Source organism: Pelodiscus sinensis, chromosome 5 (assembly GCF_052426305.1).
Source record: "Pelodiscus sinensis isolate ZL-2025 chromosome 5, ASM5242630v1, whole genome shotgun sequence".
Taxonomy (NCBI): domain Eukaryota; kingdom Metazoa; phylum Chordata; order Testudines; family Trionychidae; genus Pelodiscus; species Pelodiscus sinensis.
The window spans coordinates 65,185,083-65,212,729 of NC_143056.1; the positions used below are offsets into that span (position 1 = coordinate 65,185,083).

Genomic DNA, 27,647 nt, shown 5'->3' on the forward strand with positions numbered 1-27,647 from the left:
GACAATTGTGCTCTAAATCCCTATTGACAACATCAACCAATAGAACTATCATAGAAGTACCCCCTGAAGAGCGGCATGTAGGAAAACAACTAAGGATTAGTAGTTCAAGATTTTCCCTCAAAGAGAATCTGATTAATCAAGAATGACTAGGTATACAGTTTTCCCATAGTACTGGCACATTTAAAACCAACAGTGGCTAACTACAATTTAGGTTTATGGGTTGCCACTATCAACAGCTTAAAATAATCAACATTTGTTATTCAGGGTTAGTGGTAGTACCATTGCCCTGACAGCAAACAGCAGAATGGTCTGCATTCAGTGGGTGGGGGCTCTGACAAAGCTGCTACTTTGGGGGTCGATATTTAGCAATGGTTTGGTAGGTTGTGTGAACATTTATGGAACAGCACTAATTTAACCCTACTTCAAGTCTTCTGTAGGGGTATGTCTAGACTACAGAGTTTTTTCAAAAAAAGTGGCCTTTTTTCAAAAAAACTTCCTCTGCGTCTAGACTGCTGCCGAGTTCCTTTGAAATTAAATTGAAAGAACACGGTGGGTTTTTTTACCTTAGTAAGCCTCATTTTATGAGGAAGAACACCTTTTTTCAAAAGTGCTCTTTCGAAAAAAGGCATTCTTGAATGCAAACAAGGTTTTTTCAAAAGAGAGCATTCAGACTGCCTGGGTGCTCTCTTTCGAAAAGGTGGCTCGCTTTTTCGAAAGAAGTGGTTGCAATCTAGACGCTCTCTTTCAAAAGAGGCTTTTTTAAAAGATTCTTTCGAAAAAGCCTCTTTCGAAAGAGGCTTGTAGTCTAGACGTAGCCCAAGTGTATATAAATTCCATGGAGCATTTCCATTTGTTAAACAATTCCTGTTTCCCTCTGCCTTCAGTTCAACAGAACCCAAAGAACACAAGTCTTATAATACTAATACAAAAAAGTTAAATTCAAGAAACTAAAAGTTATCCAAGGACTTCAAGCCATTCTTCACAAAGTATTCCTCTCACAATTGACCCTATATACTACACTTCTATATGCATGCTAGAAATATTAAAGATATGTAACATCTTGGTAAGACAAAATATGCATATCTGCAGACAGGAAAAGTAACTGGCAAAGTAGTTTAGTGACTGGCTCACAGTCATACAGCAAGTCTGTGACTCAGTCCAGAATAGAACCAAGTCTTGACTACCAGCTGCAAGTTTTAGCATGTTTCCTGTCAATGTACAAACACCAGTCACACCCAGCCACATGAAAAGAGAGGTCAGTCTCACTAAGAGTGAAAAACTAGGTCTTTTTTTAACAATATATTATGTTAACACAGAAAAATACCCAGATTTATAAGGTCAGTGACCTCATGGCCATGTTAGCAAAGATCAATAGAAGAGTTGGCCAAGAGGTCACAGGAAAACTATTTAAAAATAGCATGTGTGTGTCAGACAATTTCATGCCACACACGCATCCTGTGAATTTCACGTTTAGGTTCTATATGAGGTACAGTCTTCCTGCACTTGTAAGGAAAGGTCTTCCTAAGACCTCTAACCTGAGCTTGAAGCCAAACTGTTAGAAACTTTGTTTAAAAATTAGAGGTATCAAGGGTTAGACAGAGTTCGTAACATGATGGTCAGTCTTTAAAGTGCATCACTTCAACACAAGCTTACTGCTTCTCGGCAACAGTAAGCAAGGATGCTGTAGCTAACAATTGTTATGACATGTGGACACACAATAGAAGGGTTTTTTTCCTCCCTCAGGGCCGCCCTGCTCAAAATAGCCAACATTCAAAAAAACTGCCTTTTGTTTTATGAACAGGGCTCTTTAGTCCAGGCAGAGGATGTTTGTTTCAGTGTGGGAACTCTGTTCTGAAAGAAAACTCATGACATTTGATGTCACTGAAAGATAAATTTCATCTTCACACAAATCCACAGAGATTAAAAAGTATCAGAAATCTTATCTTAACCATGATGGACACAGGGCTATTGTCAGTTCTTCCCTAAAATCTAGTTAAATATACAGTATTCATATATCCTTTTGCAAACCCCAGATTTAATGTGCTCCCACATTCTCAAAGTGAAACTTTGATACAAATGTTTTAAAATCTGGCCTCAATGCTTGACACTGGCTATGGGAAACAAAAAAAATGTGCTATTGCATCATTTGGTTAATACTACATGTAATAACAAAGCTCAACTTGGCAGACTAAGAAGAGAAACAGCTTTAATCCTGAATTTTCTTGCCTTGATAAGTTTTTTTTAAAAGTCAAACCCTTCTCATTTTAAAATACATCTATTTAATAGTATAAAACCGCTTAAACTTCACATTGATATAAAAAATGAGTCTTGATAAAAGAAATTTTAGAGTAGGGTAGAAATTATTTGATCACTAAACAGACCAAAAAAATAAACACTATAGCTGACTACAAAAGCATAAGGGCTAGTTCCTGTTTGATATGAATTGTCCCTACTTCCCTCGACCTACAAAAAAATGAGTTTGTTTTTGTTTTACAAACTCTTGCCAAGAGGTACTGAATCAATAGTACTTCCTTCCCTCTTTATAATAACCATGACAAATTGAGGGAATAACAGAATAATTAAGGGAATGCTGTTACACAGATTAAACCTTAAATATCCTTGTTTTTAATAAGGAAAAAAGAGTGATAAATAAGAATGTTTACTGGATTTATTATTTGAATTAAAATACATTTTGTTTCAGTTTTTAAATTATGCATTCATTTAGACATTCCCTGATAGTGTCAGATGTTCAAACAATTCAGTACTGTACTACTGTACAATAACCACATGGGATAATAAAACTACATTGATCATTTGCGCTAAGAGCAAAAAAAATCAGCAGTATTTCAAGGGTGCAGCTGAAGTTTTATTAGAGACATGTAAAAATTTGTTCAAATTATTTCAAATCTGGTCAGCATTCCTTTATTTGATTTCATTCTGCATAGGGTTGGTGTTGAGGAGTTAGCGTTTACAGTTTGTGAGGAAAGGGGGGAAAATTAGCACCTGCAACCAGAATAATTTTACTTTTTTTCCCAATGTCTACACTATACTGACTGTAAACAATGCAAAAATTGAATTCTGGTTTTCTAAAAATCAAAACTTTTGAACATGAAAATAAGAACCCAATACTAAGACATAACAGTCAGCACTCATGATCCTTACCTACTTCCTTCATCCATTCAGCCCCTAATCCAGGAAAACACTTAACAATGTGCTTAATTTTAAACAAGAGACTTTAGTGGGACTACTCACAAACTTAATCTTGAGCGTTTTGCAGATTCAGTGGAAAAAACCGTACAGGGAGTATTTTTTAGGGGTAAAATGGTTTTCCATCTTTCAAATCCCAATTGTTCTTGAAGGAGCAGAGCATTAAATGTTGAAGCAAGAATGATATGGATTTATGACTTTGTGTATAAATTAAACTTTTCTTATGAAAAGCCTGCTGGAAAAAAATATCAGCCAATATTTATTTATAATAAAGTATTTTCCCCTTCTCTCTGTCAAAGCTCTACACTCACAGCAGTTAACTACATAGCTTAACTCTCGTCCCTAACATGTTTAGTAAAGAGGTTACACAAAAGAAGGTTGCACCAAAAATATATATTTTTTAAAGTACTGCAAAGAATAATGGAATGCTTAAACGTTCAAGTTATTCGCCAAAACTGTCCCTTGAATTCAAGAGCACAGAACATCTGAAGAGCCATAAAATATCTGTTCTCACCTAATTTGCCCTAAAATACATTGATTTGGAAATGTATTACATGGACTCAAAACCCATAAAGAAGATTTACACTTTTTTTTTTTTTTGGTTACTTAATGTGCATACATAGCAATGTTTGGACAAACTTTTTTTCCCCAAAACATTCTTAAAATTAGGGATGCTTAAAAGCAAGTATTTGGGTAATCATGTAACCACAGAAAATGGCAGTGATTATACAAGTATACACCCACAGCAAGGGGTGGCAGCCAGATGCCCAGGTTCCGGTACATGCCAAGAATCAGCTTTTAAGCTAGCTCCCAGGGCACACCAGCTGCCACTCCACGCTGCTGCTTCATAAACCAGCTCCCACCCTGCTCCCAGAGATCTGCAGGCTTTAATACAGAGCAGGGATGTGGCCTGTATCAGAGGCAATAGTGTGGGGAACAGATAGCTTCCCGGGAGCCAGTGCTTCCCCCCGCCACACTTTTGCCTCTGATAAGAGGCAGCAGCACGGGGAGGGGGACCTTGCATGTAACTGATGAGTCCAGTCTCATAGGTTGACTGTTTACACGTGTACGCTACCACATCCATAATACAGAGCCTGCAGTGTGGGGTGGCAGCTGGCTCCCCCAACGCAGGCTGGGACCTATGTGTAACCGTTCAGAGTGATTGCAGGTTTATTGGTTAACCAGGTAAATGGTTATCCTATTAAATCCCCTACTTAAAATAACTTTTCACTTCTCTTATGTGCAGCTACCCTTTAGGAGTCCAAAGCTGAACTTGGTTTTCCTTATCTGTACCCCTAATTCTGCAAATACTTATGCATGCATTTAATTTACTCATCCAAGAGTTAGTGGTATGCAGTATTCCCGCTAAGATTTTCCAACCATGAGCAGAGTGAGTTATGGGCGGGGGGGAGAATTTTTTGTGCACAGCCAAAATGGGAACTATGGTGATATGGAAGCAATAATCACTAAACAACTCAAAATCAGTTTAAAGCTTCCAGAGGATAGTTTTAAAAAGAAAACTGACTTGCTATTTAACATTTAAAGACTGCTGAACTGTTCAGATAAGTTAACGTAATCATGGGTAAAAGCAGGGCTCGACAATTAGGGCAATCTACTCGCCCGTGGCGAGTAGATTTTAGCCCGGCACGGCACCGCAGCGCAGTCTGCACATGCGCGGCATGCCAACCCACACGGCTGGTGAGCAGGGCTCGTCACCGCTTGTCAAGCCCTGGGTATAAGTATCTGCAGGAGCTGGGCCTACATTACAAGATTAAAAAGATATTTCATTATTGTAAGATGCAGATATCCATGGCTCATTTTTGTGAATATCGATGCAGATGTGGATACAAAATTTGTATTTAGAACTCTGCAAATCTGTCAATATCCACTTTATATCCATGGGTATTCACATCTGTGGATGTGGATGCAGATATCTGGGGATAATTTTTGCAGATGCAGATACAAATTTTGTATCCATGCAGGGCTCGAAATATAAAAAAGCCGTATTGTAGAATTTAAAGAAGTACCTTTGTGAACTTTGCAGTTATTAAAAGCAAATTAAAATTTGATCCTCGCCTTTATAATGTTCCTTGGACAATTTTAAGTTATTGTACTTGGGGAAAAGCAAATTTTCAGTGCAACTTACAAGGAATACAAAAACACTAGCAACTTTGTGACGAGGAAATGCAGAAGTTTTTTCATGCCCTGTACATATTTGTGAGGTCATACCCTGTACATAATTGTAAAAGTAATTACCAAACATTTGTTTGAAGTAACAGGAGAAACATGAAAGACAGGAAAGGTAACAGGAAAAATGCTGAACCTATCCCACATGGTTTTTTAAAATGTAATTCCTAGAATGATTAATTGTAAATAGAACTACAGTATATCAACCTTTTTGTGAGCTGCACTATAAAATATCTTTAAGATGATTGTGATCCATAAGCCCTTCAAGGCTAAGTGGAAGAGAGGGCCCCTTACCTCCATACTGTAATTCACATGAGGCCTGACACACTGATTGCCCCCAACACATTATCGTCATGTTATATATCTTGAAGGAGTCAGGTAAGGTGTCATATGCATACCAGCACACATTGGTATTAAAAATCATTGGGAGATATATGTACAGAAATATATTTCATGTACGTCATTATATACATAATTATATATGTTTGACCAACTTAGTTACAGGCACAAGACAATGGAAGTACATTTATATATAACCTAAACAAAGATATCAAGATAAATGTGCTAGAGAGAAGACCACTGAACCATCACAGCAGGGGACAGAATCTGCATCCCAAGAAGCCCTTCTGGTTCTTGAAGCAGAGAATGGACTTTGAAAAATAAAAGGAGTGTAAAAATATTTTAGCTCCCATCACTAGGGAACAGGACCTTGTGAGCATGTGACAGTTGCATTCTCTTGCCCTGGGGATGTCAGTAATGTGATGTGAGTAAGAAAACCACTTACGTAAAGATTGCTAATGTTAAATTTTAGTCACTAGAAAATGTGTTATACATTATTTTATTTGACTTCTATTTTAGTTAACTTAATGTACATGTGCTACCTCTCTGAGCAGTCTGAAATGATTAAATATACTAGCCACGGAAACAGAAATACAAAGGTCACTCCCAAATCTAGATCTTGCTTGTCAATGCAAAGCCAAAACTAATACTATAGCTAAACAGCTTTTAGGTTTTTTTTAGTAAGGTTATCAAACAATTAAAAAAATTAGTCAGAATTAATTGTGCTGTTAATAATTGATACCATTTATTTAAATATTTTGGATGTTTTTTACTTTTCAAATATACTGATTTCAATTACAAGAGAATACAAAGTGTATAGTACTCATTTTACATTATTTTATGATAAATATTTGCACTGTAAAAACAAAATATTATTTTCTATTCCCCTAATTCAAGTACTGTAGTGCAATCTCTATCATGGAAGTTAAGCTTACAAATGTAGAATTATGTACAAAAAAATAACTGCATTCAAAGATAAAACAATGTAAAACTTTTGGGCCCCACATGTCGTCTCTAACCTACTTTTTGTTTAGCCAATTACTCAAAAAACCTTGGTTATAATTTGTAGGAAATAATGCTATTCATGTCTTGTTAGGGATGCAAGAGTTTATCTGGTTAACCGATAAGCTGATGCTTATCGGATCCTGTTACCATTTAAACTCTGCTAGGGAGTATGGGCAGGCAGCTGACAGTCAGCAGGGCTGGCAGCAGCCGGCAGGGCCTGTTTAACTGTGTAATGGATGTAATTTCCATCAATTATACGGTTAATATTTTTAAATAGTTTTTAAATCCCTACTTCTTGTTTACAATGTCACTTGAAAGTGAGATCAGGTGTTTGCATGGTATTGTTGTGGCAGGCATCACAAGATATTTATATGCCAGATGCACTGAAGATTCATATATCCCTCCATGCTTCAACAACCATTCCAGAGGACAAGCATGCTGATGATGGGTTCTGCTCAATAATGACCAATGCATGTTCATTTTTACCATCTGACTCCGATGCCACCAGCAGAAGTTTGATTTTCCTTTTTGGTGGTTTGGGTGCTGTAGCTTCCGCATTGGAGTGTTGCTCGCTGAAGACTTCTGAAAGCATGCTCCACACCCTGTCCCTCTCAGATTCTGAACAGCATTTCAGATTCTTTAACCTTCCATTTAGTGCTGTAGCTATTTTTAGAAATCTCACATTGATACCTTCTTTGGGTTTTGTCAACTCTTCAGCAAAAGTGTTCTGATTAGGCCTCAATTAGAGTATTGTGTCAAGTTCTGGGCACCACATTTCAAGAAAGATGTGAAAAAATTGGAGAAGGTCCAGAGAAGAGAAACAAAAATGATTAAAGTCTAGAAAACATGAGCTATGAGGGAAGGGCTTGTTTAGTTTGGAAAACAGAAGACTGAGAGAGAGAGCAGTTTTCAGTTATCTAAAAAGATGTCACAGGGAGGAGAGGGGGAAATTGTTCTCCTCGGCCTCTGATAAAAAAAAGCAATGGGCTTAAACTGCAGCAAGGAAGGTTTAGGTTGGACATTAGGAAAAAGTTCCTAACTGTCAAGGTGGTTAAACACTGGAATAAATTGCCTAGGGAGGTTGTGGAATTTCCATTATTGGAGATATTTAAGAGCAGGTTAGACAGACATGTATCAGGGATGATATAGATGGTGCTTGGTCCTGTCGTGAGGGCAGGGAACTGGACTTGATGATCTCTCAAGGTTCTTTCCAGTTCTAGTATTCTATGAAGTCTATGAAAATGAATATGTACTTGATCATCATCTGAGACTCCTGTAACATGAAATATATGGCAGAATGCAGGTAAAATATGAGACATACAAGTCTCCCCCAATGAGCTCAGTCAACACATTTAATTAACTTTTTTAATGAGCTTTCTTGGCATGTCCTCTCAAATTGTGGCAGAAGGATGAAAGGGTATACATTTATATAGCATTATAAAAGTGCCATGAGAATACGTTTTCATTTTCAGGTGACATTGTAAATAAAAAGTAGGCACCAGTATCTCCCATAAATGTAAACAAATCCATTTGTCTTAGCAAATGTCTGAACAAGAAGTAAGACTGAGTAGACTTGTAGGCTCTACAGCTTTATATTGTTTTGTTTTTGAGAGCAGTTACGTAACAAAATTCTACATTTGTGAGATACACTTTCACTTTAAGAGACAGCACTATAGTACTTGTATAAGGAACTGAAAAATACTAATTTTTATCATGTTTACCGTGCAAATTATATGACAAATATATAAAGTAAGCACTGTACATTGTGTATTCTGTGTTGTAACGAAAAAATCAATATACAATATAAGCTGTGTTATCCGGCATACCCGGGGATTTGGGAGTACCAGTAATCTAAAAATTCCGGTTATCTGAGGGGGGAGGGTGGGAGCCATGCGGGGCCTATGGGGAGGCACGGGAGCTGTGCGAGGGCCAGGATGTGGCCTGCTGGGGGGCGGGAGAGAGGGTCACGAGCTGCGGGAGGATGGGATGTGTCTTGGTGAGGAGGCCAGGGGGCAGGAGGAGATGGAGAGGGTGGCCTGCCGGGGACAAGAGGCGGGGGCTGTGTGGGGGCTGGTCTGCCAGGGTGCCAGGAGCCGCGATGTTTGTTGCTTGCTTCCAGCTGCCATTTGCCCCTCCCCCCGGTATGTGCTGCATGTTTGTCTGAGGAGCGGCCCAACACTTAAGGGCCAGTTTCTTTCTTTTTCTTTTTTTGGCTTTTCCCGGTGTCAGAAATTTGCCGGTTTCTACAGTTTTCTGGATGCTTAAGTTCCAAATAGCGCAGATTTACTGTATTTGAAAATGTAAAAAAAAATCCAAAAAATTTCATAAGTTTTAATTAGTGTTTAATTGCACTGTGAAACAATGGATCATAATTAACTTTTAATCACGATTAATTTTGAAGTAACCACATGAGTTAAATGATTAATCAACACCCCTGTTTTTTTACAACTGATTGCTGGTACAGTTATACATTATATAAACTCACAGTGTTCACTGAAAGAAACTAGAAAAATAATTCAGTACATGGAAAATAAGGCATATTCCTTCCCATCAGTATAAGAAAACATGAAATAACATCTCTAAACAGGAACGTAAAAACAAAACCACAGAGTGCTGAAAAAAATAAAAAATGTGCATTAAACTTAAATATCATATTTTGCATACTTTTAGAAAAACGTTACTCTACAATAAAGCAAGATTTAGACTGATAATCTGCACATCAACAGATTAAAAGGTCCTAACTCACTCATTACACCAGTGCTAGTAGCTCCATGACTTTAAGATAGAATAGGCAGTTAATACATGTTATGTTTTTATTTTCTTTTAAAAGTACTTTTAAAATATGTACTTGACATACTCCACATTTTGCAACCCTGCCTCCATCCAAGCAAACTTGTTCCACCTGTCCCCAGTGGAGCCGTTTTCACTTGCTCTTTCATAACACCACAAGCTGGGGGCTTGTTCTGACTCAGCCATCCAGGTTATAGTCTTAATTTTAGTGACAGGCCTTTCAATTCTCCTGGCATTTACTCAGAGACTTGTCACAGTTCAAGGAAAGTAGGAGTGTTGCAGTGTGAAAATGGAAGGTTTGTTCAGGTTGGACAGTGGTACTTACCAAAACCACATGAAAGGGTATTTTCTTATAGAAGTGCAGGGGGCAGATAGAAGATTAACAGGTAGGCAGAAGGGCCAAGGAGGTATTTACCAAGTGTGGAAATTATCATATGAAAATGGAGGTGCAGGCTCAGTAGAGATGTGGAACAGATACTGTATGAAAGTAAAGTGATAGAGGGGAGCACTACTATGGTGCTTGCAAGTGCAGGTAGTTACGGGATATTTCCTGTATGAAACTGTGTGCTTGCAGGAGGGCTAAGGGAGTATATATAACTAGATGCTCAAGCCTTTATGGTATGAAAGCTTAGGTATGGGGGCAACTACACATCTATTCGTAGGCCCTGGAAAGTACCCATGAGGAAGGAAAGGGAAACTTTAATCCTCAATGGGGTAATTTACACTATGAAGGGCTGTACCAAGGGGCCTCTACTGGGCTGAGGCAAGGAACAGTCACTTAAGTGGGCAGAGGGGTATTTATTAGATGAGGGCGGGGCAATGGGGGTATTTACCGGAGTCCGGGGGGGTGGATTTACTGGAGGAAGACGCGCAGGCAATGGGGGGGGGGGTATTAACCGGAGAGGGGGTAATTACCCGAGGAAGGGGGGTACTTACCGGATGAAGGTGGTCTTGCCCGTGCTGTACTGCCCCACCAGCAACACCATGGGCTTGTTGTCGAAGTCGGCCTCCTCCAGCGCGGGCGAGTGGAAGTCATGGAAGCGGTAATAGTCCTCGAGCGGGTGCAGCCGCCGCGCGTACAGCTCCTTCAGCCCCCCGGTCACCGTCTGCACCGGGTCACCTGCCCGCTCGCGCCCGCCCGCCTCCTTCCCCAGCCAGCTGAACATCCCGACCCCGCCGCCGCCCGCCCGCCCGCTCCAGGCAGCGCCGCACTGACCGACCGACCGACCGACTGACTGCCCGGCAGCTTGCAACGCCACGCCGGCCCGGGCCCTCCCTCCGTAGCACCGCCCTGGGGGCGGGAGAGCGCGGCCTGCCCTAGCCCAACCCTATCGCTCCCGGCAGGCCCTCTCTCCGCCCCGCTGGGGAAGCCGCCAGAGTAACCCTCGGCGTGGGGAGCCCGGACCTCGGCGTGTCCCCGTCAACACAGATCAAGTCTAGTCACACCCCCCATCTGATCCCCTGAGCACGAAACCACGCGGAACTCCATCATTTCCCCCAACTGTACTGTCTGAATAGAGAGGCTGCACCAGCTCTGAGCCAGACACTGTTAAAACTGGCACCACACAAACATCCAACCCCTTCATCCTACTTTCTTCATCTCTACCTTCTACTAAATAGAAAAAAGGGGCTGCTAACTCTAGCTATTGTAGAAATCCAGCCCCCAGTGCCTCACTCCTCAAAAGCAGGGTAAAGACACACATCCACAATCTAGAAATTGCTATCTCCTACCAGTTTTTAAACCCGAATCCTCAAATAAACTAAACATGTTGCCACACCTACATGCTCAGAAAAACTTACGGTTTCAGCACAGATCTAGTGCTAAAGTGTTATACATACCTGGGTCTCACTAGATCCAGCAAAGTTTTGGTCACAAACTATGTGTTCCTCCTAATCCACTATAAAAATATGGTTCCTGATAACCTGGACTGGCAAAGTTTTGACCATTTTCCTCTTAAATTCTCAAAGGTTTATCTTCTCAATATAGCAGATGCAGTCATCCTTTATCTGAGAAGTCCATGCCTAATATAACGTTTCACTGAATTAACATCATTTTCCTTTCTAAAGACAGCCAAATTTCATATCATATTGATATTATTGACATTTTGCAGTGGAGTTGGTCTAATAGATGTAAATTATGACATTAATAAGACATGGTCACTTAAAATTACACATGTATTTATCCCTGTTATCTGATAACTCTCAGTTCCAATGCACTATGGTTTTCAAAGCAGCCTACTGGATTTAGACAAATTCCTTTAGTTTTGAAATACAATTTAAAAGAAGCTGTGTGTCTAAATCGCCTAATTGCTTTAAAAATCCTATTGAATTGGACAGAAATTTATCAGGTAAAAGGAATAAATAAATAGCCTGGCAGCCTATCTAAAAAGATAAAACTTTGGGGGTAGATCTATGTGACTGACCAAGATCTTGCCAAAGCTACATCCATATTTGGTTTTACAGAGTATATCCTATATAGTGAAGGCTTATACAAAGTGATTGAGCTTCTCTGCAACGTCCTTCACCTCCTTAATTAGTGCTTGGTAGTCCAACATAGCTACAAACAAAAATTGGTTGGTACTTACTTTTCAAAATCCCACTTAAACCTCCTATTTTCCATCTTGGAACATAAGAATGGCCATACTGAGTAAGACCAAAGGTCCATCAAGCCCAGTATCCTTTCACTGATAGTGGCCAACACCAGGGGCCAGAGGAAAGAAAAGAACAACTAATCATCAAGTGACCCATCATCTCCTGTCATTCTCAGCTTCTTGCTTATTGACTACCAGAGTTTACTCTGCAAGGCACTGAATTTAGCATATGAAGTGGAAATCCATCAATTTCAGGAAGAAACTCATGCGAAAGCTCATCACCTAATAAACTATCATGTTAGTCTTTAAAGTGCTACATGACTGCTTTTTTGTTTTAGACAGAGACAGACATCTTCCTTTCCAAGTGCCAAGATGGACATCATACCCAATGGACTGAAGATGAAAAATCCATTACAATCAATATACTTCACAAACTATAGTGCTAGATTGTACCACACACCCTCAAAGAAACTGAAGAACCACCTAATCAGGAGATCAAGAATGTTCTCAAACTGGAAACTCTCATAAAAAAAACCCACCTATTTTATCCAGGCATCTGACAAAGGGTTTTTTTTACTCACAAAACCACAAAAGCTTATGCCCAAATAAATCTGTGCCCCAGGACTCCTCATTGTTTTTGCAGATACAAACTAACATGACTGCCCTTGTGACAGAAATGTAGCCATGTTAGTCTGGTGTAGCTGAAACAAAAAACAGGACTATGTAGCACTTTAAAGACTGACAAGATGGTTTATTAGGTGATGAGCTTTCGTGGGCCAGACCCACTTCCTCAGATCAAATAGTGGAAGAAAATTGTCACAACCATTTATATCACTGGTCCCCAATGTTTTGGGGCTGCCGGGCACCGCTCACACGCCGCGCGTCCGGGGGTGGGGCTGCTCACAGGCCACATGCCTGGGGGCGGAGCTAAGCATGCGCCATGTGCCCGGTGCTGGCACCAGCATGTGCTGCGCATCCGGGGCCAGGGCCGGCAGCGGCATGTGCCATGACCCCAGGCAGGGGCCACCCGGGGCCGGCACCGGTATGTGCCACGACCCCAGGCAGGGGCTGCTCAGGCGCCTTGTGTCACACACCCGGGGCCAGGGCCAGCACTGGCATGTATTGCAACCCCGGGCAGGGGCCACCCATACGCCTGGGGCTGGTGCTTGCCACATGCCCGGGGGCGAGGCCAGCCTAGATTGCTCCACGGGCACGCATAAATGGCCCGGCAGGCACCATGGCACCCGCGGGCACCACGTTGGGGACCACTGATATAGACCATATATATATATGGTTGTGACAATTTTCTTCCACTATTTGATATGAGGAAGTGGGTCTGGCCCACGAAAGCTCATCGCCATCTTGCCTGAATGCATTAGAGCAGGGTTTGGGGGCCACTGACCCACAGAAAAACCAGATGGGGGGCTGCACACAAATGAGAGAGCAAAAAAAACCCCAAACAAACAACAACAACAACAAAATCCCTCACTGATGTGGTCCCTAACTGAGGGTACAACTAGACTACAGGCTTCTGTTGACAAAGAGCGTCTAGACTACATTCAGTTCTGTCGACAAAACAAGCTGCTTTGTCGACATGGCAGTGTAGACGCAAAGGACAGTTTAGATGCAATAATGCCTTCTGTCGACAGAACTCTGTCGACAAAAGGCGTTATTCCTCGTAAAATGAGGTTTACCAGCGTCGACAAAACTGCTGAGTTCTGTTGACGTTATGTCGACAGAACTCAGTGGTAGTGTAGATGCAGATTTAGTTTTGTTGACAAATGTCCACTTTTGTCGACAAAACCCTGTAGTCTAGACACACCCTGAGAAGGAGAAAGACACTCCCCACATTAAACCATCTTGTCAGTCTTTAAAGTGCTACATAGTCCTGTTTTTTGTTATGTCTACCCTTGTGAGACATTTTAAGCTCTCATCTTTTGGCTTTGGTAGGAATGAATTTCCTCTCCTCTCAATTCAAAGAATAGCTGTTGGGCTCAAATAACCTCTTGCTTTTTCCATTCTGATTTAGTTTGTGTTTCTGTTCCATATTTTGTCAAAGGCTATGCAAGCCATTTACAACTCTCTTATGGTGTGTTTAAGAAACTTCCATGCTGAGTCTAAATATTTTAAATTGCATCACTTTTGATTTAAGGTCTTCTTGACTGGCTTCCTCTTCTTTAAAAAAAAACATTTCTTAAGTTTTGTTTCCCCTTTCTTAAATTTGGTTTCATGTTTCTCATTTTTGATGACTGCTTCCTGAAGGTGTTGAATTTAAACACATTGTAGTCACTATTATTTCTTCCAGCCAATATCTGTGAATTACTTAAGAGCTCATTAAGATAGCAGATATAAAAATAACCTTATAGTGTGTCTATAGTGCAACAAACTAATAGAAGGCAACATATCATGGGAGAGGGCTATCAATTCTAAGGAACCTAAGGCTTGGGGGCCGGATGCATCCCCTGGCTTGCCTGGATCCAGTCCCTAAATCTCAGGATTCTGGAGCACACAAAAATCTACTAGTTTGGGCCCCCTTAGGCTGTGGTGTATGAGAGGAATGTGGGGAGTATCTTTCTCCTTCTAGGTCATGGACCACATCAGTGAGGGATTTTGTTGTTGGGGGTTTTTTTTTTTTTTTTTTTTTTTTGCTCTTTCATTTGTGTGCAGCCGCCCATCTGGTTTTTCTGTGGGTCAGTGGCCCCCAAATCCTGCTCTAATGCATTCAGGCTGCGTTGTGTTCCTCTTATCAGTTGATCCAACCCTAAAAAGATTCTTTCTGTGTATACACCTACACATAATCCTGGAAAAGTCAGTAATCACACATGTGGGAGAAAGAGTTTGCAGAATCATGTTATATATTTCTGATATCAGGAATAGCAATATCTTTTAACCATGCATAATATCAGTACATTTTCAAATAATTCTGAAATTCCAAGTTTTTATTATTTATGATACCTCTGCGTGGAGCCTTCAGGAGGTTCCATTTTTGTGTTTATTAAACTTCATTGACCTGCTTCTTAGTTAAGATTGCAACTGATTTCCAGTATAAAGATTTATTTTGTTACCCCCCCCCCCAAAACTCAGGGTAAATTTAGACTGCGTTGCTATTTCGGGATACTGTTCCATGTCTTTAAAAGCACCCGCTATTTTCCGAAATAGCAGGTGTGCTATTCTGGTGTCCCTGTAACCCTTGTTCTATGAGGGTTAAGGGATTTCTTGAAATAGTGCCTTATTTTGAAATGTGGCGCTGTCTACACAGTGCCACCTTTCAAAATAAGTTCTTTCAATTTAAGACTCTGAATAAGCTATGCAATTTGCACTATGCAAATTATGTAACTTATTCTGACAGTAGGGTGCTGTCTAGATGCACCCTCGGAGTTCCAGAGAGGAAAACTGTAAGCTGGTCTCTCATTCAAAAAATGTTACTCATGCATCTGCACAAGATCTGGGAAAGGGGCTCATCAAAGTGGCATAGTGAGGTGGGGCGGAGGAGGGCAGTTGCCCCTGGGCGCCGTGCTAGGGGGGCACCAATTTAGCCCCCCCTCCCGAGCTCCCCCTGTCATCCCTCGGCTTGCCTGCTTCTCCTCCACCAGCTACTGCTGGCTGTAGCCTCCTCTCTGACCCCAGCCCGACCCTCCTCCATCTCTGCCGGCGGATTAGTGCATGCTGGGCCCTGACCCCAAACTGGAGGGGGAGGGGAAGATATGGTACAATCTCCCCCCCTCCTCCAAGGGTCTGGCTCAGCTGTGCACCAGGTTTGGGGCCCTGCCACATGGCAGCAGCGGCGGGGGGAGGGGGAAGCAAATTTTGCCTTTGTGCCTGGGCGCATAACACCCTCACTAGGCCTTTGGCTTATCACTTCAAGTGAGCCCTTCATGGTGTCTAAAAACCAACAGGAAGGTTAGGGAAACAGTTCTTCTTTTGGTTTTCTGCTCATCAAGCTTCCTGCCCAGCCACATTTCCCTTCCCTCTTTCCTGCACTCAGTAGAATTCTAGTCTTTCTCGGACTGTGAAGCCAAGAGGAAGAGTTGACACACATTTATTCCCTCCTTAGATAAAAGCCCTGATCCTGAGGACCAACAGGAATTTGTGGAGGACACTATTCCTTTTTGCAGATCATGGGAAGTCTGCAGCATCAGAACTTCTGTCCAAAGAAGAGTAGATTAACACTGGGGTGAGCAAGACTGCTTTTAGCAAACAGATCAGGGGCTATTCCCCATTTATAACAATCTCCTAATATCTGCTGGATTGGGCTTCCTCTCTTCTAGTCCTAGTAGAGTCTGTAGGAACAGGAAGTCGTTGCAAAAGAATTTAGGAGTGTTTCTTTAAAAAATTAAGGATTTTCCTACAGCCCAATACTGTGTTAAATTAAAATCAAGTTTGTAGTGATCTGAGTTTCAATAACAAGAGTTAAAAACTAAAGCTCTGATATGTTTCTTCAAAATTAATTTCACCTTAGGAAATTTATATGGAATTGTCTTAGTAGAGATGAGCCTAAATTGGAATCCCAAATTCAAAATATCCAAAACATTAGGAAAGGTCATATTCAGTTCTGATACTGAACTCTGATGCTTAAAACCAATGGTAGTAGACTCTTTGCTAGTTGTGAATACAGACTCAGTTATTTGCAGTAATTATTCTGCTAATAGAAAAAGGAGGTTGTTTAAAAAAAATCTCATTATTACTACTTAGAATCCAACACAATATTTTATTATGAAAAACTTTACTTCACATTTCTACATATTTATATAGAAATCCTAGTACATTATTTTATTTAAAAACTGATTCTGTTCTCTTTAAAGATTCTGGACTTCCAGTCCTGGTAGTGGAGTCCTCTTTTAAATGTCAGAATAGGTAGAGCACAAACAATGATAATGCAAGCTATTTCACATTTCCTTGCCAACCTGCCTGAACCTTGACTTGGAAAGGCCACTTCTAGAAGTGACAGCATAGGTCAGTCTCAACATCGATTCAGTCCTTGGCCCATCTGCAAAGTGTTAACAAGCGAAGCAAATTAATGAATTATGAAAGAGCTTTCCTGTTTATTTCCATTTCTGACAGGCAGATATTAATTTTTCCTGTTACAGACAGAGTGGCTTTTTTTAGCATTCTTTGGATTTCCATCACTTTCTGATTCAGTTCCTTTTTCTTCAATAATATCAACCAATGGATTTTTTTGTATTGTATTCCATAATGCTGGACAATCAATAGAATGCTGGGATCCTTCCCAACGATAGAAAAGATGGATATATCATCACAGAGGAGTATAAAGTTTGAGACTATTTCCTCTGTTGTTTTTTCCGTTCCACAGCTATACGCAAGGCCTGAAAAATCAAGTCTTTGTTATTCTGGACATTGTAGTAACTCAGTTTTGTCAGTTTGTCAAAATTTTCCTCTGAATATTTCAGGTTATTTACATTATATGGACCATTGACATCAGCAACATCAATTTCACCTTCTGCCATCTCTGAGGGACTGCGTTCCACACCTAGAGGGAAATAGCAATTAGGTTTATTATTGACATATTATTATGGTCCAATGTCGTATTGGCCATGTATACATAGTCACAGGCCAGACTTCTCCCCAGTGAAATCAGATAGCTGTTAATCATAAGGCCTCATGTGCTTTGTGACAAGCTACATCTAAACTCTGTACTAAGAGGCCTAAATTCCATGGCATTTTGACATGCTAGACTGGAAATTACATAGCAGCATAATTTAAGAAATGAGATTATTTTAATTTTTAAATACAAAAACAATTCATAAATTGGTATAGAACCCTCATATTGTTCATTTTGATATTAAATTCAATTTATTATATGATGTCCTCAGATTTTCCATTTACAATGTGGGACAGATTTTTGTACTAATAATGAATAACTGTATGGTAGAAAATGTCCTGGGAGAAGCAGGAGGTTTTAGCAGTTGGGTAGGGAACAGCTTTGGTCACCAGTTTGAGAATCTGAAATAAGTTCATTAGGTAGACATATCTATTAAAAATGATCAGCAGTCAAGTTGTTAAAGTTGATATTTTAAACAGTCAGTTTAAGGTTTCAGAGTCAATAACCAATTGAAGTGAACTGAAATCATTCACAACTGTCAAAGTTATTTTCTCAGACTGTCATCACTACATTGTAGGCCTTGGGCTCTGGGACTATAAAATGACAGTGCAGACGCCCAAGCCCAAACATCTGTACTGAGTTTCATAGGCCAGCCACAGTGCAGACATACCCACAATCCATCATTGAGTTGTCTTTGGACTTAAGTGAGGAATCTAAAAGTAAAGTCTTTTACAGGCACCCAGTCAATATAGGTTTATTATAATGAAATTAAAAGGAGGAATACAGAGAATGGATAGCCTCATCATGTTGACTTTAATAAAATAATTGGCTGCTGCTAACTTACCGGGTGCTTTGTAGTTTCTGAAGGTGTCATTCACTAGTGGAAAGAGAAGCACTACAGGTGTTTCTGGGCCTTCTTTGTCTCCAACTAGGTAGCACTCCTTTGGATTTATTGCTTCTTCTTCACCTGGCACAATTTTGGGGAAAGGGATTCCCTGCTCTGAGAAGTACTTAGAGGCTTTTATCAAAGGCTGGATAATCACAGAGAGAAAAACAAAACCTCAGAAACCAATGACAAAATTAAGGCCACAATTTAGCTAAGAGATTGACTTCAGTTGGAATACTTATGGGCTATGTCTAGACTGGCCAGTTTTTCCAGAAAATCAGCCGCTTTTCCGGAAAAACTTGCCAGCTGTCTACACTGGCCACTTGAATTTCCGCAAAAGCACTGACTTCCTACCGTTTGGGCAAAAGTCCACTTTGCGCAAAACTTTTGTGCAAAACGGCCAGTGTAGACAGCTGGGATTTGTTTTCCGCAAAAAAGCCCCGATCGCGAAAATGGTGATCGGGGCTTTTTTGCACAAAAGCGTGTCTAGATTGGCCATGGACGCTTTTCCGCAAAAAGTGCTTTTGTGGAAAAGCGTCCGTGACAATCTAGACGCTCTGTTCCAAAAATGCTTTTAATGGAAAACTTTTCTGTTAAAAGCATTTCCGGAAAATCATGCCAGTCTAGACACAGCCCTGGAGTAAGTCACTAAACAACATGGCTGTGTCTAGACTGGCCAGTTTTTCCGGAAAATCAGCCACTTTTCCGGAAAAACTTGCCAGCTGTCTACACCGGCTGCTTGAATTTCCGCAAAAGCACTGACTTCCTACTGTAAGAAATCAATGCTTCTTGCGGAAATACTATTCTGCTCCCGTTCAGGCAAAAGTCCCTTTTGTGCAAAGCTTTTGCGCAAAAGGGTCAGTGTAGACAGCTCAGATTTGTTTTCCGCAAAAAAGCCCCGATCGTGAAAATGGTGATCGGGCCTTTTTTGCGCAAAAACGTGTCAAGATTGGCACGGACACTTTTCCGCAAAAAGTGCTTTTGCGGAAAAGCGTCCGTGCCAATCTAGACGCTGTGTTCCGAAAATGCCTTTAACGGAAAACTTTTCCGTTAAAAGCATTTCCGGAAAATCATGCCAATCTAGACACAGCCCATGAGTAAGGGTGATAGTGTATAACTCCCAGTTATCTTTAGTTCCCACATCCCCCTTCTTGCCAGAGTTATGCTTCCATGTCAGGAGCTGGTGAAGTGATCCCTATGTTTTGTTTGCATGTGAGTTTGTATACTACACTGGAGTCCCTCAGAGTGTGAGGAACCATGGGTTGGTATATTATTATGTGGACAAGTTAAGATTTTTGTGACAAAAGAACTGCATATTAAGAAACTAATTGTGCAAGCATTACTCATGGGGATGGGTGCTTACTCGCATGTATACTCCCATTGAAGCTCATCTTGGTAATGGTTACCCAATCAAGCTCTAAAAAGTCAACCATAGTATAACATTACATCAAATTGAAGTTATCTTTCTGTAGCAAACTTCCTGTTTTTAAAGCAAGATTTTGAAAAAACCAATGCATTTAACTACTTCTTCAGCCAGACCTACAGTTATTCAGCTGACAACATATTTTGGGTTTCTCTAAATGTCTAATCAGAGAAAAAAAAACACCAAATTATTTGGAAGTCCAGTACCCAAGATGAGACACACAAGTAATGGCATTTATATATCTGATCAGACATTCAAACTATCTTTGCATGTATTTGAATATCTGGCCATAAGATTCAAAAACTCAAATGATTACTGGTGTGCATAACTAAATGTGCAGTTTCCCACACATTAAAATGTGCGTGAAAGCATGTTTATTATGGTAGTGCACACCTATATCTGTGGTGGCACATGCAATTCTCAAGTATTTATAATTTCATTATTTCTAAATTGAATTTATTCAAAACTAGGCAAAGTACTCTCACCTCACTCCACTCCATCACACCCCCTCAAGAGTCAAGTTTAAAATCTTTCACATTGGGATAATCCCAAAACGGACAGAATGATTTTTGCCATACACACCCATAATACATGTGTTGACAAGTGATAGACATTTTTGCCCAGTCCAGAAATTTGTATACCATCTCTACCATAAATATTAAGGTACCTAGTTACCCAGTGGAATCCCAAGCCCTGCATTTGGCACTCAAATTTCCTGTACAATGAATGGGAGAGAAATACACACCTGAGAATAGGATCCACAAAAGCTAGTATGCTAGTCAAGGAAATGCCTAAACCAGCCAATAATGGATGATGATGAAAGGGGGCTGTTTTAAGACCCGCCCCTCTTGGGTTTTATGCATCTAAATTAATGCCAGAGCAAGGCACCTATCTCTACTTGGGATCCAAAGCTGTAAAACTTCTCCTGAAGTCAAACAATTAAGCCATTCCTTGTCAGAAAGGCTTCAAAAGATGCCTAATTCCCAGTGAAGATGCTGGAAGGAGCAGCAGCAGCTGCCACTCTTATAGCTGGGGCATTCACACAGAATGCGGGAGACCACAATTCAATTCCCCCCTCATCCTAATGTGGAAAAAAGTAGGAAGCCCGAAACCTATTAGGTGAGTGCCCTAGATCCTGGACTTAAGGATCAAGGGGAGACTGCCTCCGTCCCTTCCCCCTACTGTTTTGCAAGAAGTTGAGCATGCTTACAGAATGCCTACTGGTTTGGACCCCTCTCATGAGATTGGCATGGTAACCCATAGTTTCGCCTGGTTTGAGGATCCCACTGAGGCTTGGACATGAAATAGGCCTCCAAGCACCCAGCTGGGGCAGCAAGCAGTGCACATACCCAGTGGCATAAACTTAGACTTTGAGGAGATTTTTACAAAAACAATGCCGGTGTTTTAGGTGCCTGCAAGTTTAGATGGCATCTGAGCAGGGGTTTTGAGGATCTCAGTGGTGCCTAAATTTTTGAGTTAGGCACATAAAGTCAGTTATAGGGTTGCCAGGTGTCCGGTATTGACCCGGACAGTCCGGTATTTTCACCTCCTGTCGGGTAAAAAATTCAGAAAATACCGGACACCTAAAATGTCTGGTATTTTATGGGTTTTTTTTCCCTGCCAGGAGGTGAAAATACCAGACACCTGGCAACCCTACAACACACTTGGCAACTGGGCCCAACCCCTGGCTTCCCCCCCTACCGTTGCCCCTTGGCCTCCCCGTCCCCGGGCCTCCTGATTACCTGGGTGTGCTTGATCAAGAAAACAAGATGGCTGCCAGCAAAAAGCCTAAGGACCTGAAGCAAAGGGAAGCAATGCCTTCCCTGGGTCTTACTGCTCAACTGCTCCCCTCTCGCACTTAAAGGGGCCATGCTGTTTTATTTTATTTTTGCTTAATAATTCTTGGGGTATTTTTTTGCTCAACAACTTTGGTCTTCCCCCCTTTTTTCCCCTCAACAGAATTTTTTCCCCTGTGTTTTTTTTTGGGGGGGGAGGGAGGTATTCGGTATTTTTGGTTAAACCATCTGGCAACCCTCGTCAGTTAGACACCTAAGTCCTTTTGTGGATCTTGGCCTACGTAGTGACTTTTATTGTGAGCACACAGTAAAACAAGGATTCACATGACTGACCGTACACATTTATTCCTCTTAGAAACAACTTTCTCTGTAAGTATTTGGGAGTAGAGCATTAACAATTCTGACAGGTCAAGGGGGTATATTACTGAAGAAAAAGGCATATGTCTGACCATTATCTGTGATCCTGAACTGTAGTTGAAATGCAGGATGAGGTCCACTTTCCTCTCCGGCCTCATAAGCGGCGGGTAACTGGTTTCAAAGGCAAAAGCAGTATCTATCAGAGCGAGGTGATTTGCTGCTCCTGTCAGCTGGTTGGGGTGACAGTCAAGCTCACAGTCTGTCAGAAAAACACTTCTTGTCAAGAGTGTGCATCATTGCAAGGGTGGGTGTACTACTACACTGGCTCCAGTAAAGAGTTAGAGAAAGAGAATTCACCTCCCCTTTTGATTTCAGACAGTTTTATGCAACTGTAGCTCAATCTTTTTGTTCTTCACATCTATGTTTTCTCATTCTGTGTTTTGCATAACTGACCAGCAGCAACCATCTTTTTGGGGAGCATAAAACAATTCTTTCTGTCTGCTTTCTGCAGACAAGGCGGTTCTATGCTGGGACACAGAAAACCAGAGTTCAATTCCCCGCTCTATCACAGACTTCCTGTATGACCTTGCCAGGTCACTTGGCTTTTCTGTGTCTCAGTTCTTTCTATTAAAAATGAGGACAATAATACTTCCTTAGTGTCTGGGGATAAGGAGGTGTCCAGATGCTATGGGAGTGAGGTCACATAAGTACCAAAGATATATGTACGTTCGGAGCAACTACACGGTTTTCTTTTTCCTTTCACTGGTAGGTGAAATATTAGTGGATCAAGAAGAATTCCCTATATTTCTAATGGGAAATATACTGCCAGAGCCAGTAATATCTGACCTACCAGTAAAAAGGGCAAAAGACGACTTTTCAACTACAACTACTGCACATATACTTATCCACATTTGCATGAATTGTAATGAATTTCAAAACCACGTGAAATAGGAATTATGATGTATCTTTAACTGTCTTGTCTGCCTTCTGGCTACTATTCCATCCCCCTGAGACTTATTGTAACATTTAAAACCCTTAAGAAGCTTAAATCAGCCTCCAAAGAAATGTTCCTCCTCCCCTAAATGTGGATTTTTCCCCAAAATTATACTTGCCCAAAGCCCTAAGGGGCAAGATTCAGCCATGCACCAAGAAAAGCCTTTCTATATTTAAAAATGTCACAGCTTTAAAGTCCATTATCGAAAGCAAACCTAAAAAGAGGATCTTTATATCAATAGGTAAGGGAAATTACTAGCAGAAAACTGCATTTGTTTCAGGACTGTGAGCTATCTTACTTAAAAGTAAGTTTAACTTAAAAGTTTAACTTAAAAGTTGGCATGATGTGTTTAGGTATGGGAAGATTTGAATGTCCTTTCTAGAGCTGCAACATACATGGCATATACAGAATATATCCTAGTGTGCTGTAGTTTAAGGGTTTCCTAGGCATTTATTTTGGAGGCAGAGAATTCAGCCTCTTCAATGTTTTGACAATCTCTTGCACATGTGGGGCATATCTGGCATAATAAACAATAATAACATATCAATAGCCTGCATAATTTACACATGACTTTGTTACTTATGGGTAATGGACATATCCAAACTTAAATTAAAGTCTTCGTATCATACTATAAGACATCACATCACATCACCATGTTATTACTACCCAGGTTTTCTTAAAAGTAGCAGAACCATTTGAGTAGCTTCATTCACTACCACTAGGGACTACCGATAACCAAATTAAATTCCAGACCCCAGCCCAATCCTTAAAAATGTAGTTTCAAATAGGAAGTTATCACCATACCTTTCCATTTAGAAAACTCATTTTCCATGTAGTTATTGTGTAACTGGAAACCCTTTAAAAAATTGTGGATTTCTGAAATTGCTGGCCGCGACATAACAACATCTCGAAAAACTGTTGAAAGGCTATCTGGAGGGAAGAACACTCGAGTATTTAACTTGCTTGACCCTGTAAGTAGAACAGGTTCTTCCTCTGTAGAAAAAAATGATAAAAGTTTTGTATATCTGGATTCATTTGGGGGATACTTAATAATAGTAATAGTAATAAATGTTTGCCTTCATTTCAACTTCTCTCCTAACATTCAGACTCTCCACAAATCTAGTTGCTTATTTGTCTAACCTCTTCAAAGTCCACTCTGCTAAGAGCTTTGCCCATGTTATAATTCTCTCTAACCTGATATAATGTAACTTCCTTGGCCCAACCATATCCCAGCTAGCATTTTAAAATAATTTTCATCTCTTGGCACCTTTGCCAGGTTCCTTTTTCTTTCTCTCACATACATCTCTTTACTAACTTCCTATCACTCAAGCAAATTCAAGTTCTTTCTTTCTTCCTTTACACAACAAGTTGCAGTTTACAAATACAAAAGGACAAAATTAAAATGAATCATAATAATATTTGTTGCAGTGTTTTTCATTCTCCACTTCATCTGTTGTAAGGTTGCTATTTCTCACATTTTGGTCCCCATTCTGCAAGCCCTTACTATTTAGTGTAGTGCTTTCTATTGAGAATCATTTATTGACTTTAATGGAATGACCCACAATAACAAACACTATATTATTCATTAGTAAATGTCTGCAGAATTGGACTCTTGCATCATAAACTCATCGGGGGCAAGGACAGTATCTTTTATCTCTGGAAAACATCTTGCACATCTATGCTTTATTATTATTATTATTATTATTATTATTATTGCTATTTTAATGTATGTCCTACATCTCTGGGCACCCTAATGAATGTCAAGTAAAACTATGAGGAAACATATCCCAAAATTCCTGAGTTGGATCAAAAATAAAAACCACTCACAAGCAGCAAACACTAACAAAGGAAAGAAGAGTATATTAAATCTCACTTACAAAGACGCCGCCCATTTGGTATGGGTGGCTAGATAGAGAACATGGAAGAATGGTTGGCTCTGGAAGAATAAACCTCACCTCCTATACTTTCAAGAATATTTTTCTTAGAGTTTGCCCTCTTTTTTCATGGACCCATGTCAAGTGCATCACTTTTGCATCCCCTGGTAAATCTCATTGGTTCTGCTTCTCAATCAATCAATATTATTGCTGCACAGCAACATAAGAATTGACTTGCTACATCATTACTTGGACAATCAATCAATCAATAACCCTATGATGGACAGAAGGAGTGCTGGACAGCACTTGGTGACTAAAGGGTTAAACTCATGTAGCTAAGAGTGTTGGCAGGGGGCCAGAAGAACCAATGGGATACAGTGCTGAAATTTAAATCCTGCTGCCCTTTTTCTTTGTGTGAGTTCTAAGTTAAGGGCTGGAGTGAGCAAGATGCAGTAATCAGAATTATCATGTCTACAAGGAATATTGGGCATAGGAGTAAACTGGGCTTTGAAGTGCAGATCAGCACAGATCGTGAGAGAGAGAGGAATGTATGTTTAGTTGCAATCAGGGTATTTTTCTTTGTTTTGGTTGTTTGATTAAGCCTTTCTGTAAAATCCATGTGCTCTCCCCTCTCATTCACTATCTAACCTGTACCCAGAGATATTATGTTATCTGTGTTTTAATGTGTTTCTCTCAGTTGCTCTGTAACACCTAGCAACCAAGTATGCTTTATTAAGGGTATCTTTTCTTGGGAGGAAAAGGAGGGGAGAGAAGAGTTGTTAATAAAATCATCTTTTTAAGGTGATGATTTGATTCTTGTGTCCTGGAAGGTACTAGGTCTGTGTGCCTACCTAGCCTGAGAGGTCAGCTATCAAAGACACAGTTTGTTTTCTGTGTTTTCTTTTGTTTCTTTTTCCAAGTTCTTTTGTGGCAGAAGAGCTTGGGTTACCCCTGGGGTATGGGGTAGGAATTCAAGTGTTCCTTCCTGGGTTTTTTTTTCAGGGCTCCTTAACGTCACTTGATGATGGCAGTCTATCTTCCAGAGCTAGTGCATCTGAGATTCTGGGGAGGTGGTTTTTGTTTTTGTTTTTTTAAAGCAGAGGTAAGATATTTAAGGTCTTTTGCAGACTCCCAACTTCTGCACTCAGAGTGCCAGGGTGGGAAACAGCCCTGAAAAACCCTAAGGGAAAGTAAAGTAAAATATAATGTAAAAATAACTAACCAATGTCGATAACTCTATCTTGAGTCCATTTGTACCAGAACTCTTCTGACTCATAGGAAATATACCAGGCATCCATAAGATTCAAGGAAAATACACTACTCCAGATCCCTGTGATATGAAAGAAATTTGACAGAGAGTAACATGCATCTAACTAACTGTTAATAACTACTCTGTAAGAATGGTTATCCAGCCAGTTATCACCCACTTTGTAGTAGCGCTCATCTAATATATAAAGGAGAATGTTTGTAAGTTTGTGCGCTAATAACTTGGACACTATAAGAGCTACCACAACCAAACTTTGCATGGGATAACCTTTCATCCAGGAGAAGGTTTTAAGGTACTTTTGGACCCGATCGGGCCCAAGTTCAAGCTGTAAAAATAAAAAAGTAACCTGCCGTGTCTGCTACCTGAGGCTCCCAGCGTCATCCAGGACTCACCCCCTCCCACCCGCAAGGTTACATAAGTGACCTTCTTTCCCCCCCAACCATGCTGGCACGCACTGCCCTGACCCCCCCCCCCCCCCCACACACACACACACAACGGCTCGGGCACCCGCCCTGCCCCCCACGGCACCTGCAGCCCCAGGCACAAACTGGGGCACCCCTCCCACATGTAACCTCCCCTCCACCCAGGGTCACACCTCCCCGCCCTCTGTGGATGACGCGGACCTATATGTTAATCCCTATAGAAATCAGTGCAACTTTTCTACCATTCAAAAAAAGATAATTGACTACTGTTTTTCTACATTTTTGTTCCTCCGGTTTCCCGAGCAACACCAGGTAACTCCAGTTAGTAATATTATAACTTAGTTTGATAAAGTTGTATACCCATTAATGTGCTATAGCCCTATAAAGTCCAGTGTTGTAAGCACTGATTTGTATCAGGTTTACAGCAGATCAGCATAGCTTGGTTTTGCTATACAGATTCTGCTCTCCTTTCCCCTACCTATTATTTATTTAGAGAAGTCTTCATTGTTGCTGGGCACTTTCAAAAAGAATATGCTCCCTGATTTGTAACCTCACAGTATAATCTTACTATAGAATCATAGAACTAGAAGGGGCCTAAGAGTCATCAAATTCAGTCCCCTACACTCATGGCAGCACTAAGTATTACCTAGATCACCCCCATAGGTGTTTGTCTAACCTGTTCTTAAAATCTCTGATGATGGAGATTTCATAGCCTCCCTAGGAAATAGTGCTTAACCACCCTACTAATTGTTGTTCATCTTTCAGCCCTATCTGATCTATTTCCAAGTTATTCCAAATCCAGATATTCCCAACATCGTTCAATAAACTCATCCGGGATATGCTCATGTAATATCAAAAATTTGTTATCCAAATAATGAAAATTTATAACTCCCCTCATTAGGGCTTAGGAAAACAGGGAGCTATTCCAACTCTGCCACTGGCCTACGTT

At 40.6% G+C, this 27,647-nt stretch overlaps 2 protein-coding genes across 2 annotated transcripts in view; both read right to left on the minus strand.

The window, feature by feature from the left end:
• The window catches only part of EHD4 (EH domain containing 4), a 64,624-nt gene extending 53,655 nt beyond the window's left edge, over positions 1-10,969 (minus strand). Inside the window, exon 1 of the mRNA XM_075927200.2 lies at positions 10,465-10,969. Coding sequence (XP_075783315.1) covers positions 10,465-10,694 — 230 coding nt within the window. The 5' untranslated portion in view covers positions 10,695-10,969. The remainder of the gene's footprint in view (positions 1-10,464) is intronic.
• A 5,843-nt stretch (positions 10,970-16,812) lies between these two features.
• The window catches only part of LOC102452248 (cytosolic phospholipase A2 epsilon), a 43,895-nt gene continuing 33,060 nt past the window's right edge, over positions 16,813-27,647 (minus strand). Inside the window, 6 exon segments of the mRNA XM_006130365.5 lie at positions 16,813-17,403; positions 17,405-17,607; positions 18,524-18,710; positions 22,234-22,400; positions 23,940-24,128; positions 26,232-26,339. Of these exon segments, the coding sequence (XP_006130427.4) occupies positions 17,374-17,403; positions 17,405-17,607; positions 18,524-18,710; positions 22,234-22,400; positions 23,940-24,128; positions 26,232-26,339 (884 nt within the window). The 3' untranslated portion in view covers positions 16,813-17,373.